The sequence below is a fragment of the Aquarana catesbeiana genome, linkage group LG11 (assembly GCF_042186555.1).
Source record: "Aquarana catesbeiana isolate 2022-GZ linkage group LG11, ASM4218655v1, whole genome shotgun sequence".
NCBI classification, from domain to species: Eukaryota; Metazoa; Chordata; class Amphibia; order Anura; family Ranidae; genus Aquarana; species Aquarana catesbeiana.
This window is the reverse complement of record NC_133334.1, coordinates 209,394,042-209,407,130: the sequence shown is the minus strand read 5'-3', so window position 1 is coordinate 209,407,130 and position 13,089 is coordinate 209,394,042. Positions and strand designations below refer to the sequence as shown.

The 13,089-nt window shown below is 39.7% G+C and overlaps 1 protein-coding gene across 1 annotated transcript in view; it reads left to right on the top strand.

Moving 5' to 3' along the window:
* RIN1 (Ras and Rab interactor 1) overlaps nt 1-12,821 on the top strand; it is a 48,112-nt gene extending 35,291 nt beyond the window's left edge. The window contains exons 8-11 of the mRNA XM_073605232.1: nt 3,131-3,436; nt 5,207-5,338; nt 7,000-7,136; nt 10,214-12,821. Coding sequence (XP_073461333.1) covers nt 3,131-3,436; nt 5,207-5,338; nt 7,000-7,136; nt 10,214-10,531 — 893 coding nt within the window. The 3' untranslated portion in view covers nt 10,532-12,821. The remainder of the gene's footprint in view (nt 1-3,130; nt 3,437-5,206; nt 5,339-6,999; nt 7,137-10,213) is intronic.
* The last annotated feature ends 268 nt before the right edge of the window (nt 12,822-13,089 follow it).

The following is a 13,089-nucleotide window of genomic DNA, read 5'->3' as shown; positions in this document are numbered from 1 at the left end:
AGCTCTGACAGATAGGATGTAGTGAGCATATATACATGGGCATGGTGTGACTTTTATTAATATTATATGGATGTCCCACCTTAAATGGGAAGCTAAATAAAAAGTGTCTCTTGTTTCAGATTTAATTACAAAGAAACATGAAAATGCCCAGTCTTATAAGCAACAGTAAGATCTTTATTTATGTTGACTTACTGGGCTATCTTAATATTTGGTTCCCATATTTAAGAAAATTAAGGGTTGCATCAGATGGAGATGGTGAGCTTATGTGTTGGTGTAGAATGCACATGTGAACCTGTACTTCATTAACTCTGTGTTATATGTAGCTGCAGACACCTAAATGGTCATCTGCATTTTTAATGTATTGGTGACAATTGTCCAAGATGGAATTTTACATCCCTTTTGGGAGGTTTGTGTTGACCTCCAGTTATGTGTCTGAGGCTAGAAGTGAAAGGAATTCTCCACAATAACTTAAAAGAAAGCAATGCAATGGGGATTATTTACGAAAGGCAAATCCACTTTGCACTACAAGTGCACTTGAAATTGCACTGAAAGTGAACTTGGAAGTGCAGTCGCTGTAAATCTGAGGGGGTAGATGTGAAGTGAGGGGAAGCTCTGCTGATTTTATCATCCAATCATGTGCAAGCTAAAATGCTGTTTTTATTTTCCTTGCATGTCCCCCACAGATCTACAGCGACTGCACTTCCAAGTGTACTTTCAGTGCAATTTCAAGTGCACTTTGCACTTGCAAATTGCAAAGTGGATTTGCCTTTCGTAAATAACTCCCATTGTTTGCTGTTGCACAGCAGGTCTAATTTAAAGCAGTATTAAACCCGAAACTAAAAATATAGTATATTGCAGGCAGCTTACCAATCCTGAGATGTGGTGGTTGCTTTGGTTTTCTTTTTTTCCTCTCTTTTTTACATAGTGATTTGGCCATTAACACGCCTCCTGTATTAGAATGCCCCGACTCTGGATGAAGGGGCATGGGGCACCTTTGGACAGCAACACTGTCAGTCTGGGGGAAGGGAAATGTTAGATGTGCTAGTAGATTTAGGTACACTAACAAATTGAAGCTAAACTCCAGATTACACTGCAGTAACACAAACAGTTACAGCAACAGTTTTTTTCTCTTTTGTGGTTGATGTTTTACATAAATAAATAAATAAATATAAGCTGATCATTAGAAGCACACCTGTTAGTGTAAAATTGTTTGTTGAAAAACAACAGACCTACTGGCTGGACCATCAGGTAAAAATAAAGGAAATAATGCCTAATAAAGAAAATGAATGCAGTCGTCACATTTAAGAATTGGTAAGCTGCAATATATCACAAACAACAGAAAATTTCTGACCACACTTCAACCATCAAGCAGTGCAGATAAGTCACAGACACCCAAATCTATAACTAGCCTTTGCAGTAAGCTGCACATGGAAAGACTTTGCACATCCTAAAACAGAAAATTTTCCAGCAAATATATGTGAAAGCTGCAGTGCCACATCAAGCCTTGAGCGTCTCCAAATTGGAGCACATATAGCAGTTGATCAATTAAAACGGTGTTCTGCCCAAAAAAAAATTAAATTAAAAGCCAGCAGCTACACATACTGCAGCTGCTGACTTTTAACAATAGGACACTTACCTGTCCTGGAGTCCAGCGATGTTGGCACCGCAGCTGATGTTTCCATCAGCTTTCGGGTGCTGCCGCCGCCAGTTGCGGGTAAGGGTACCCGGCAGTGTAGCCTTACGGCTTCATGCTGAGAACCCTACTGCGCATGCATGAGGCCTCACTCCTCTCTCCTACTGGCCCGGTGACAGGGGGAGGAGGAGGGAGCCCGTGGTGATGTCATGGGCCATGGCCCGGACTCCCGGAAGTGGGAACAGTATGCCTGTCAAAGACTTGTCCCCCCTTCCCCCCGAAAGGTGCCACTTTTGAGTGGAACTCCGCTTTAAGGTAAGGTTTGCCTGAAGGGAGCCCACTCCTCCTTAAAGGCACAGGGATAGAATGGACCAAGAGCACAATGGCAGCTGAAGGCATGTCCCCTCACTAGATTCAGCTGTCAATGTATAACTAGCATTTGCAATAAAGTGCACATTGAAGGGCTTTGGAGATTACAAACATCAGAAAGTTTCCCAGCACACTTACTAGCTAGGCTGCAAAAAAAACAAATTGCCCCTACAATTCTTGTTAAAAACAAAGGGTTTCATTGTACACATTTGCAAATATATGTGAAAGCCTTGCCAAGGCACCTTTGTATACTGCAGTCATAACTCTATATTTTTGAGAGTCTCCAAGTTGGAGCACATATAGCAGTGGAAACAATAAGGTCAGGTTTGCCTGGAGGGAGCTCACCCCATCTTTAAAAGTACAGGGACACATTGGACGCCTAGCAAGAGTACAATGGCAGATGAAGGCATCCAATGTGTCCCCATGCTAGATTCAGCTAACAAACTGTGTAGATAAGTGGCAACCACCCCAATCTATAACTAGACTTTGCAGTAAGGCAGGGCATAGACAGTGCAATTTTCTTTCCTGCAACCATAGCTGCTAGCATTAATTGCAAGTAAATCTGGAAGGCTGGTTGTACCCAAGTTGATCAATTGGTCAACTTGGTATGTTCAGCCTGCCCACACACGGTACAAATCTCGGCCAGTTACTGCTAATCCAGCTGAGATTTGAACCGTCTACGACTCACTTAAGAAGCACATGGAAGGGCTTTGCGCATTACAAACAGAACATTTCCTAGCACACTTACCAGCAAGTCTGCAATATAGTAAATGTTTGCTTTTGGTTTTAATACCACTTTAATAATATTGTCACAACTCATGTACACTTGTTCTTTATGTGAACACATGTATATACAGTATTTTTTAAGTTTAAATACCAGATCTATGCTAAAAAAAACATAATCATTTTGGTATACCATTTAACACAATTCACGTTCATCCTTTTAATACCCATCTATGAGTACTTCCATTTTGCCTTTTGTAGCTTACTTCTTTATACCAGGTGTTTACTAGGATTGCCTTATATATTCAGTGTCATGAGATAAGTTAAAGGTAAGTTAAATATAGCATGGTTATATGTGTTAATGATGTCATAATACTAACAGAACTGTCTTCTATGCTATTGCAGAACGTGTCTTGGAAAAATCACTCCACCGACTTATACTAAAGCCTCTGAAATCATATCTAATGTCTGAAATTCAAAGAGAAATGGAAGAAAATGGAGAGCTGGAGAAACTTGGAAAGAATATGCAAAGTGTAAAGAAAGGTGGATCATCACTTCTTGGTGTAAAGTTAAAAGCTCCCGTGGCTCAGGATCTGGAGAAAATACGACAGAAATTGTTAAGAATACAATTAAAATATTCTCCTTCTGATAAGGTCCGCTTATTGCTACAAGCCTGCAGAGGGGTTTATAAAAGCATGGACACACAGCAAGGTAACACTGAGTACCCTGTGTAGCCTTTGAACTGCCATAATCACATAGTAATGGTGTCACACTTTCCACTGAAAACAAGCTTTAAAGTAGGGTTCACTCCCCCTACCTATCCTGCCTACCCTGTGTAAAAAACGATCTGAAGATCTGAAGTCTGCTCATGTCCAGTTAGGTGATCCTGCAGCTCCAGCTCCCCTGTGTCATGGAATACTTGTCAACAGCTGGGAATTCTGGGTGCTGTGACATCGCTCATAGGCTCCCTTGGCCCAGCCATTGTCACTGTTCCCTCTTCTCCCCTGCAGCAGCCACTCACTGACACAAGGGAGCCAGAGCTGCAGAATCACATGACTGAACTGGAGCAGACTAAAAATAGGTAAGTATACAGATCTTTTTTGCATAGGGTAGGCAGGATAGGTAAGAGAAGGGGTGGGAACATTTTTAAGAATACTTAGGTTTGGGATTCAATTCCACTTTAAGTGTAGGTAAACCCTAACAGTAAATTTCTCCTATTTGCTCTCTTTTTGGTCCTTTAAATATAATGTATCATGGAATGCGTTTTGTTATATCTCATTGATAAGTACCAAAAATATCTGTTATTTTTGCCAGAAATCTTGTGAGTTAAGAACTTTCTGTTCTCTTTGCAAGTGTTGGCTCTTACCAGTTAGCCTTGTTTCCAGTTCTCTCTGTGTACTATAGAGCACCTCCCTTATGTTGTGGAGGAAAGGAGAGGGAGAGGTTTTCTGTAGTTGTAAATAACTTATAGGCATTGATGCTAAGATAACAGTAGTTGTAAGATTGAGAACCCTTGGCATTTGGCAAAGTGGCAGCAGAAAGTTTTTTAAATTACATTAACGTGTTAAAGCTTATTTAAGGTTTTACTAACTGGGTTTACATAAAAGAAAAGAGGGAAGACTTCTAGGACATGAGGGAGTTGGATAAGCATGACTTTTTCTGCAAAAATCCAGTTTGGAGATAATTTCATCTGTCTATATATCTAACTGTTAGTCAATTTATTTGTAGTGACAGCATTGATAACCTCTGCTTATATATTTTTTCATTGTATTGGTCACTTTAATTTATTAGCTTTTCACATGTTTGCTTTATTATACAATAAAATAGAGGAAATGTTTTGTGTGCATATATCGTACTTACAATATTTTTGTGAAATTACATTTTTAATGATTGATGGTATTAAAGCAGAACTTACTTTTATCTGAGCACCACAACTTGAAAATGCTACTTATTTTTTTTTTATTAATGAAAGCAAACACCCCCACTAATATCTCCATGCCTCCATACTTTATTTTGTTGAGAAATCACTTTGAACAACACCGCCTAAGCCTTTCTAGCTGTGGCCATCTTGAGTAAGGAGAGGTGATTGATGCAGCATTTACTTCCTGGAATCCACCTTCCCCTAACTCAGGCATATAGGCAGGTGAGTGTGCTTAGTTAAGAAAGTCCCTCCTGCACTTCTCCAGATTATAGAAAAAATGCCTATGAAGACTAATGGGATGTAGGACAACATTTTGGCCTAGGCCAGAAATCAGGAAGCAACTGAAGAATTGTAAAAAAAAAAAAAAAAAAAGTTTGCAACAAGTACATATAATATACCTTCTTATCTATGAAAACTAGTTAACACTGATTGAGACAGTTTATTTCCACTTTAAGAAATGCAAATACATTACAAAATGTCCATAGTCATAGCAGATGCTTACAGGTAAGGAAAATAATGTTTATACATTGTAAGACTATAGTCCCACTTGTCTCTTCCAGATGATGCTTGTGGTGCAGATGAATTTCTCCCTGCGTTGTGCTATGTGCTGGCACTATGTGAGCTGCCCCACCTTCTGATAGATACTCAGTACACCATAGAACTGCTGCCACAAGAGTCCCTTATGGGGGAAGGTAAGAATATTACTCATTTTTTATGATATATGATACTGTATATGATTCTACATTATGTTTATATTTGTAACATTTGTATTGCGAAAGCACACCAAGTCGGTGTTTATGTACAGTTTATCATAGCCTATTTTTATTGTAAAAGAAGCATATAGGACGTGAAATAGATTTCCAGTTCCAGCCTGATATAGACATTGCTTGTTTAAAATATAAATATAGAGGGTTAAATAGCTTAGTAGGGAGGAATGATAAATAGTTGTGTTGTAATTAAAAAAAACCCTTAACTTTAAATTAAAATGTATAAAGAATAAATTTGATTGTTGGACTTGTACATGGTGGCTGCCACCTTGAAGAGGTTCCATAGTGATGGAGCAATGGTGGAGTTTGCAGTGGCAGAGTGGCTGAGTGGCAGGTGTAGTGCTGGCTAGCAGAAAGAAGCAGTGTCGGGGTTCTGGAGTCAGGACAGTAGGGGAGTTTAGTTTAGGGATGCTGGTAAGCAGGAATCTTCAGAGTCAGGATAGTAGGGGAGTTTAGTTCAGGGATGCTGGTATGCAGGAAGGATCAGAGTCGGGATAGTAGGGGACTTCAGTGTCAGGGGTGCTGGTAAGCAGGAAGGATCAGAGTCAGGATAGTAGGGGAGTTTAGTTCAGGGGTGCTGGTATGCAGGAAGGTGCAGAGTCAGCATAGTAGGGGAGTTCCGTGTCGGGGTGCTGGTAAGCAGAAAGGATCAGAGTCAGGATAGTAGGGGAGTTTATTTCAGGGCTGCTGGTATGCAGGAAGGATCAGCGTCGGGATAGTAGGAGGGTTCAATGTCAGAGGTGCTAGTATGCAGGAAGGTGCAGCCTCGGGATAGTAGGGGGGTTAAATGTCAGAGGTGCTGGTATACAGGAGGGTGCAGCATCAGGATAGTAGGGAAGTTCAGTTCATGGGGTGATGGTAAGCAGGAAGGATCAGAGTCAGGATAGTAGGGGAGTTTAGTGCAGGGGTGCTGGTATGCAGGAAGGATTAGCGTCAGGATAGTAGAAGGGTTCAATGTCAGAGGTGCTGGTATGCAGGAGGGTGCAGAGTCAGAATAGTAGGGGGGTTCAAGGGTTCAATGTCAGGGGTGTTGGTATGCAGGAGGGTGCATAGTTAGGATAGCATTGGGGGGGGGGGGGGTCAGTGTCTGGGGTGCTGGTATGCAAGAAGGTTCAGAGTCAGGATAGCAGGGGGTTCAGTGTCAGGGGTGCTGGGAGGAGGGATGGTACAAGTGCAAGAGGGTTTAGTTAGCATGGGAAGGAGGGTCATTTCAATGTATTTATTTAAATTATAGCTAGTCTTTAAGCCCCTTTCTGACCTATGTGTTATGGCAATGTGTGCTTTGTCAAGCACCTCATGGCACAGTAACACATTTAAATGACCTACCTAATGCACAAAAAAATTCATGTTCTATCTGCTTGACGCAACACATAGCCGTTGACAAAACACATAGCTGTTGACAAAATGCACTGGGGTCTCATTAAGATTAAAGGCATCATAGCACATGTTGAGTCAATGTGTAAGGTAATGAACGGGTTATTGCATTGCTTCATTGTCAATCCAGCCTGAACTTGAACTTTACTCTAGTTTGAATAATGTGTCGATCCCTCCTCATTCTGTCTTTTTTTTTTTTTTCTCTTTACCAGGAGGTTATTATCTGACCAGTATATCTGCCTCTCTGTCTGTCCTATGCTCACTACATACTCACCCCCAGGATGCTGCACTGTCCCTTAGTGAATGGCATCGGAGGAGGCAAGGCTTGCCATCACTTAATGACTTACAGGTATCACGTGAATGCTTATAATGAATATGCATTTACATAATGTTGTAAGCTGAATTATGGAACATAGGTTTTTTTTTTTTTTTATGTATACAGTATCTCACAAAAGTGAGTACACCCTTCACATTTTTGTAAATATTTGATTATATTTTTTCATGTGACAACACTTAAAAAATTACACTTTGCCACAATGTAAAGTAGTGAGTGTACAGCTTGTATAACAGTGTAAATTTGCTGTCCCCTCAAATTAACTCAACACACAGCCATTAATGTCTAAACCGCTGGCAACAAAAGTGAGTACACCTCTAAGTGAAGATGTCCAAATTGGGCCCCAACTAGACATTTTCCTTCCCTGGTGTCATGTGACTCGTTAGTGTTACAAGGTCTCAGGTGTGAATGGAGAGCAGGTGTGTTTAAATTTGTTGTTATCACTCTCACTCTCTCATACTGGTCACTGGAAGTTTTACATGGCACCTCATGGCAAAGAACTCTCTGAGGATCTGAAAAAAAATTGTTGCTCTACATAAAGATGGTCTAGGCTATAAGAAGATTGCCAAGACCCTGAAACTGAGCTGCAGCACGGTGGCCAAGACCATACAGCGGTTTAACAGGACAGGTTCCACTCAGAACAGGCCTTGCCATGGTCAACCAAAGAAGTTCAGTGCACATGCTCAGCATCATATCCAGAGGTTGTCTTTGGGAAATAGACGTACGAGTGCTGCCAGAATTGCTGCAGAGGTTGAAGGGGTGGGGGGGGGGGTCAGCCTGTCAGTGCTCAGACCATATGCTGCACACTGCATCAAATTGGTCTGCATGGCTGTCATCCCAGAAGGAGGCCTCTTCTAAAGATGATGCACAAGAAAGCCCGCAGTTTGCTGAAGACAAGCAGACTAAGGACATGGATTACTGGAACCATGTCCTGTGGTCTGATGAGACCAAGATAAACTTATTTGGTTCAGATGGTGTCAAGTGCGTGTGGTGGCAACCAGGTGAGGGAGTACAAAGACAAGTGTGTCTTGCCTATAGTCAAGCATGTTGATGGGAGTGTCATGGTCTGGGGCTGCATAAGTGCTGCTGACACTGAGGAGCTACAGTTCATTGAGGGAACCATGAATGCCAACATGTACTGTGACATACTGAAGCCGAGCATGATCCCCTCCCTTCGGAGACTGGACCGCAGGGCAGTATTCTAACATGATAATGAACCCAAACACATCTCCAAGACAACCACTGCCTTGCTAAAGTAGCTGAGGGTAAAGTTAATGGACTGGCCAAGCATGTCTCCAGACCTAAACCCTATTAAGCATTTGTGGGGCATCCTCAAACAGAAGGTAGAGGAACGCAAGATCTTGAGGCGATTCAGTTCGCATTTGCAGCGCTTTATAAATCATTCATTCATTCATTCATTCATTCATTCTAACTTCCACCAGCTCAGTGATGTTGTCATGGAGGAGTGGAAGAGGACTCCAGTGGCAACCTGTGAAGCTCTGGTGAACTCCATGCCCAAGAGGGTTAAGGCAGTGCTGTAAAATAATGGTGGCCACACAAAATATTAACACTTTGGGCCCAATTTGGAAATTTTCACTTAGGGGTGTACTCACTTTTGTTGCCAGCGGTTTAGACATTAATGGCTGTGCGTTGAGTTATTTTGAGGGGACAGCAAATTTACACTGTTATACAAGCTGTACACTCACTACTTTACATTGTAGCAAAGTGTCATTTCTTCAGTGTTGTCACATGAAAAGATATCATAAAATATTTATAAAAATGTGAGGAGTGTACTCACTTTTGTGAGATACTGTATAAGACATTAGCATTTTGTAGGAGAGTGACAAGACAAATATAAGAATGAAAGTACTTATCCTTGTTTACAACCGACCATCACTTCCATTCAGTGTTATAAGTGATTTTCTAGAATGGTTCCATAATATATGTAAGATAAAATTAAAAGGGTAACAAAGCTTGTATTTTACTGCTAATCATAATGCTATAATATAAGAGCAATGTAGAAGTGAATGCTGTAAATTGTCCTTTCAATGGTGAAGGTTCTAGTGTATTTTGGAAGATTAAGGGCTATTGTAGTCCTTTGTGATGCAATATTGATTGTATCTTATCGTGGCAAGATGATATAGTCCACAGACATGAGATACACGATTCAGAAATAAATATTTATTTTGGTAGTGATACACTCTAAGATATATTTGTAGCAATTGGTTCATTTTATTAGATGATAAAACTATCAGTTAAAAACTAAATCAAAGCACACCTGTACTTTGGCCGTGCAGGGCAAAGCAACTGGTTTGTATTAATTGCATCCTCCCCAGCATCACGTATTCCCTCTTCCCCAAAAAAGAAAAGGCAGAGGGAAAATTATTAGTCAAATATGTTTATATACATGCTTGGTGTAATATGTGGACTGGCACTACATACATGTATTTGGTTTTGTAACTTATTATTTAGAATGGCATTTTCAATCCTTATTTTACGAGGCTTGCAGTGGTTGTAAAGTAATTTGGCTAGTTTTTATTCATCTGTTTGGTTGTTATAGCAATTTCTGTGTGTTTGCTGATACATCATTGCCATTGTCTTTTACGTTTATTTCTGATGCACAGGACTGATCCTGTGTGCATTTGGAATTGTTTATAATGATTTTCTCCAGTGGTAGTTTATTGCAGTGAAAAGGGCACAAACCAAAATTTGCCAGCAGATGGAATTGCAAAATTTTGGCAATTGAGTAGACAAAATCAGACATAAAAATAATAAAGAAGAGGGTAAAGGTCACCTCAGACAAAAGCTTTGGTTGATTTTAGACAGATCCAGTTAGGGTCTCCTTTCTACTGGTTCCTCCAGTAAGTCTCAGAGAAAGTTGTGATCGGACAAGTTAGACAACATGTCTGATCACTAGCCTTTCCTCTAAAGTTAGTCCTGCACCAAATTCTGTTGAGAAGGAATCAAACACATTTATACAAGAAAACAAATAATTTAAGGTCATATCTGGGGAAAAAAAAGGTTGTAAATATAATAGAAAAGCTGTAATATTTGGCTAGCAGATTGTTTTCAAACATGTCTTTCTATTCCAGAACTTCTTACGAGTTGCCCATCAAGATCCGGTTAATGGCTGCACTACAAAAACCATCCTTCTGAAGCCAACACAGACAGTAGCTGACCTAACCCATCTCTGTGCTCTCAAATTCAAGCCTTCTAACCCAGAAGACTTCTCTATTTTTCTACACTGTGGTGGGGAACAGCAATTGTTATCTCTGGATGAACATCCCCAGGAGATAAAAGCCAAGCTCAAAGACACTGGATCTAGCTTTTTCTTCTGTTACCAAAGAATTGAGGAGGAGGATGCAGAAAAAGTCCTTGAAGAAAAAGCCTCTGACCAATCACATCTATGAAAAAATCAGAAATGTGTCACTGCGTAGCTTGGGACATAAGGACAGAGTCTGGTCATTTGTCCAGGCATTCTAATATACTTTGAATATAAAATTTCAAGCTAACTAAGCATGATTTTTACAGCCTGAAATGTAGCTTCTTTGTAGTGTTCAACATTTTTATTGGAATGTCGCCATTGTGATATCCACAAAGTAGTATATGACTTACCATGCAAGAGATACGTTCTTTATACATTTCCTGGTATAAATTGTACATAGATTGTCAGTTGTACAGATGCTCAGAATTAATCTTAATGAATGAATGAGTTTTGAAAATATTTTAGGAGAAAAACAAAAGATCAGTACATACGTGAGGAACTGGATTAAGTATTTATTTGTGAACTCTAGTGCAATTTAAAGCATGTATTTAACACGCTGTTTTATATGACCAGCACTTTAGATATTTTAAAAACTATGCTATTTTGCACACTACTTGAAGTGCTCAAAACCAAGAGTAGCAAAAAATGGTTTATAAGTAACCTTTATTAATAGACTTGATTTTATTCTGTCTGTTACTGTATTTTTGGGAAAGAAACTCTGCCAGGGATTTTAAAGTCATCAAATTCCGATGTATATTTTTTATTTAGGAGAATATCTATGTTTTACAAGATTATGTAAATGTATATCAGAATCTGATCTGATACAGTTTCCTGTTAATATCTTTATGAATGAATATAAAAGCGTAACTATTGGAAAAGACGAAAAAAAAATACATACAGTATAACGATTCAATATGTCAATAGCAGTAACACAGCAGTTTTTGGTCTTTCCCGTAACTTAGATTTGATTGTTGATCCTGCCAATAATTGTCCACTTCTTTTAACAGGCCATAGTGTCGAGCAACATCTTCATATACAGGAATTGGTATCAACCAATTAACACTGCACTTGTAACTGTAACTACTTACAGTGGTATTACCCCCCCCCCCCCCCCCAAAAAAAACAAAAAAAATCATTTTATGTATTGTAGCTTGCCAATGCATACGATTCCTGTCTTATGGTGTCTCTACTCTGGATGGAGGAGCAATGGAGACACTTCTGGACAACAGCATTATCAGTCTGAGAGCGTGTAGTATTAGGCTGGGTTCACACTACTGCAAATTGGATGCGGGTTTCTCCGCATTCAATTCACATGTCAGGAGATTGTAACCGGCTCCCTATCTCTGGAGCGGCTCTGGTGCGAATTGCACAGGAGTCCTGTGCGTCTTCTGGTCCATTTCAGGTCCGAATTCAGCCAAATATTCGGGCTGAAATCGGACCTGAAATGGCGAACAGGGGTGCACCGGACCCCTGCTGTGAGACACCCAGCCTTAGATGCACTAGCAGATTCAGATGCACTTGACTAGCAAATTAAAGCTGAATACCCGCTAACGCTTTATAAGCAATTAACAGCAACATTTTTTTTTACTTTTGGGATTGAGGGTTTACATAAATGCATAAAAGCTGACTATTGTGAGCACCCCTGTCAGTGTTAAATGGTTTGTCCCAACTCTCTAACTGCCACTTTTGCTGGACAACTTGGTCTGTTAAAGGAAATTGAAAAATAATAGAAAATAAAGGTAAAAAAGCCTGAAAAAAACGCAGGTACCAAATGTTAGAATGGATAACCTATAATCATTTTTTTTGTTTTTGGTTTAATACCACTTCAAAAAGTGTTAGCTGGAGCTAGGCTTTAATCTGTTTGCCTTTTATCTAAAATCAATATAAAACTACATGTCCATCTAAGACTATGCTGCCCATAGGGTGATAATGCTACTCTGCAATGTCGCTATAAAACGAACAGCGTAGGTAATCTACTACAAGAGGAAGTGGGCAAACTACTGATCTACTGGCAAGATCCACAGGCAATAAAACTATATTTCAAGGCGCACTCAGAAAAACAAAAAGTGCTGTGTTAACGATAATGCAAAATTGCATTGTGTATGACATTTTTTACTTTACCCATAGCTACACTTCAAGGATACTAAACTGTTTCTAACTGTGGTTTGTAAATATATACAGTATAATTATAGAGGGCAACCACATTTTCTTAATACATAGGCAAACTGTGCTAGCTAGCTACCGATTTGTCCAGATTGAATCAGAACACTTTTTGTGGTTAATCTTATCTCAAAAGGAATGCTGAACTCATTACCTGAGATCGCTCCTAGAGGGAGAATCTAAAAATCTATATAAAATATCTGGTGCAAGTATGGAAGCACATACATGTATTATTTAAAAGTCCCATTAAAATATTGTTAACTTTGCATTAATAACTTCTGATGTATATGCATTGAAATTATCCTATACTATACTATACTATACTATACTAACCTTTAACAATGTTCTAAAGTCAAAAGTTTTTTTTTTAACCTTAATGCATTTTCTGCATTAGGGTTAAAATGCCCCATTACTTGTCCTACCCACCCCCATCCCTAAACACTTAACTGATTCCTGTTACCGCTCCAGCGATGTCTCAGCTGCAGCAACGCTCCTCTCACTTCTTGCTTTCACAGGAGACACTGAGGGCAGCAGGAGTCAAAG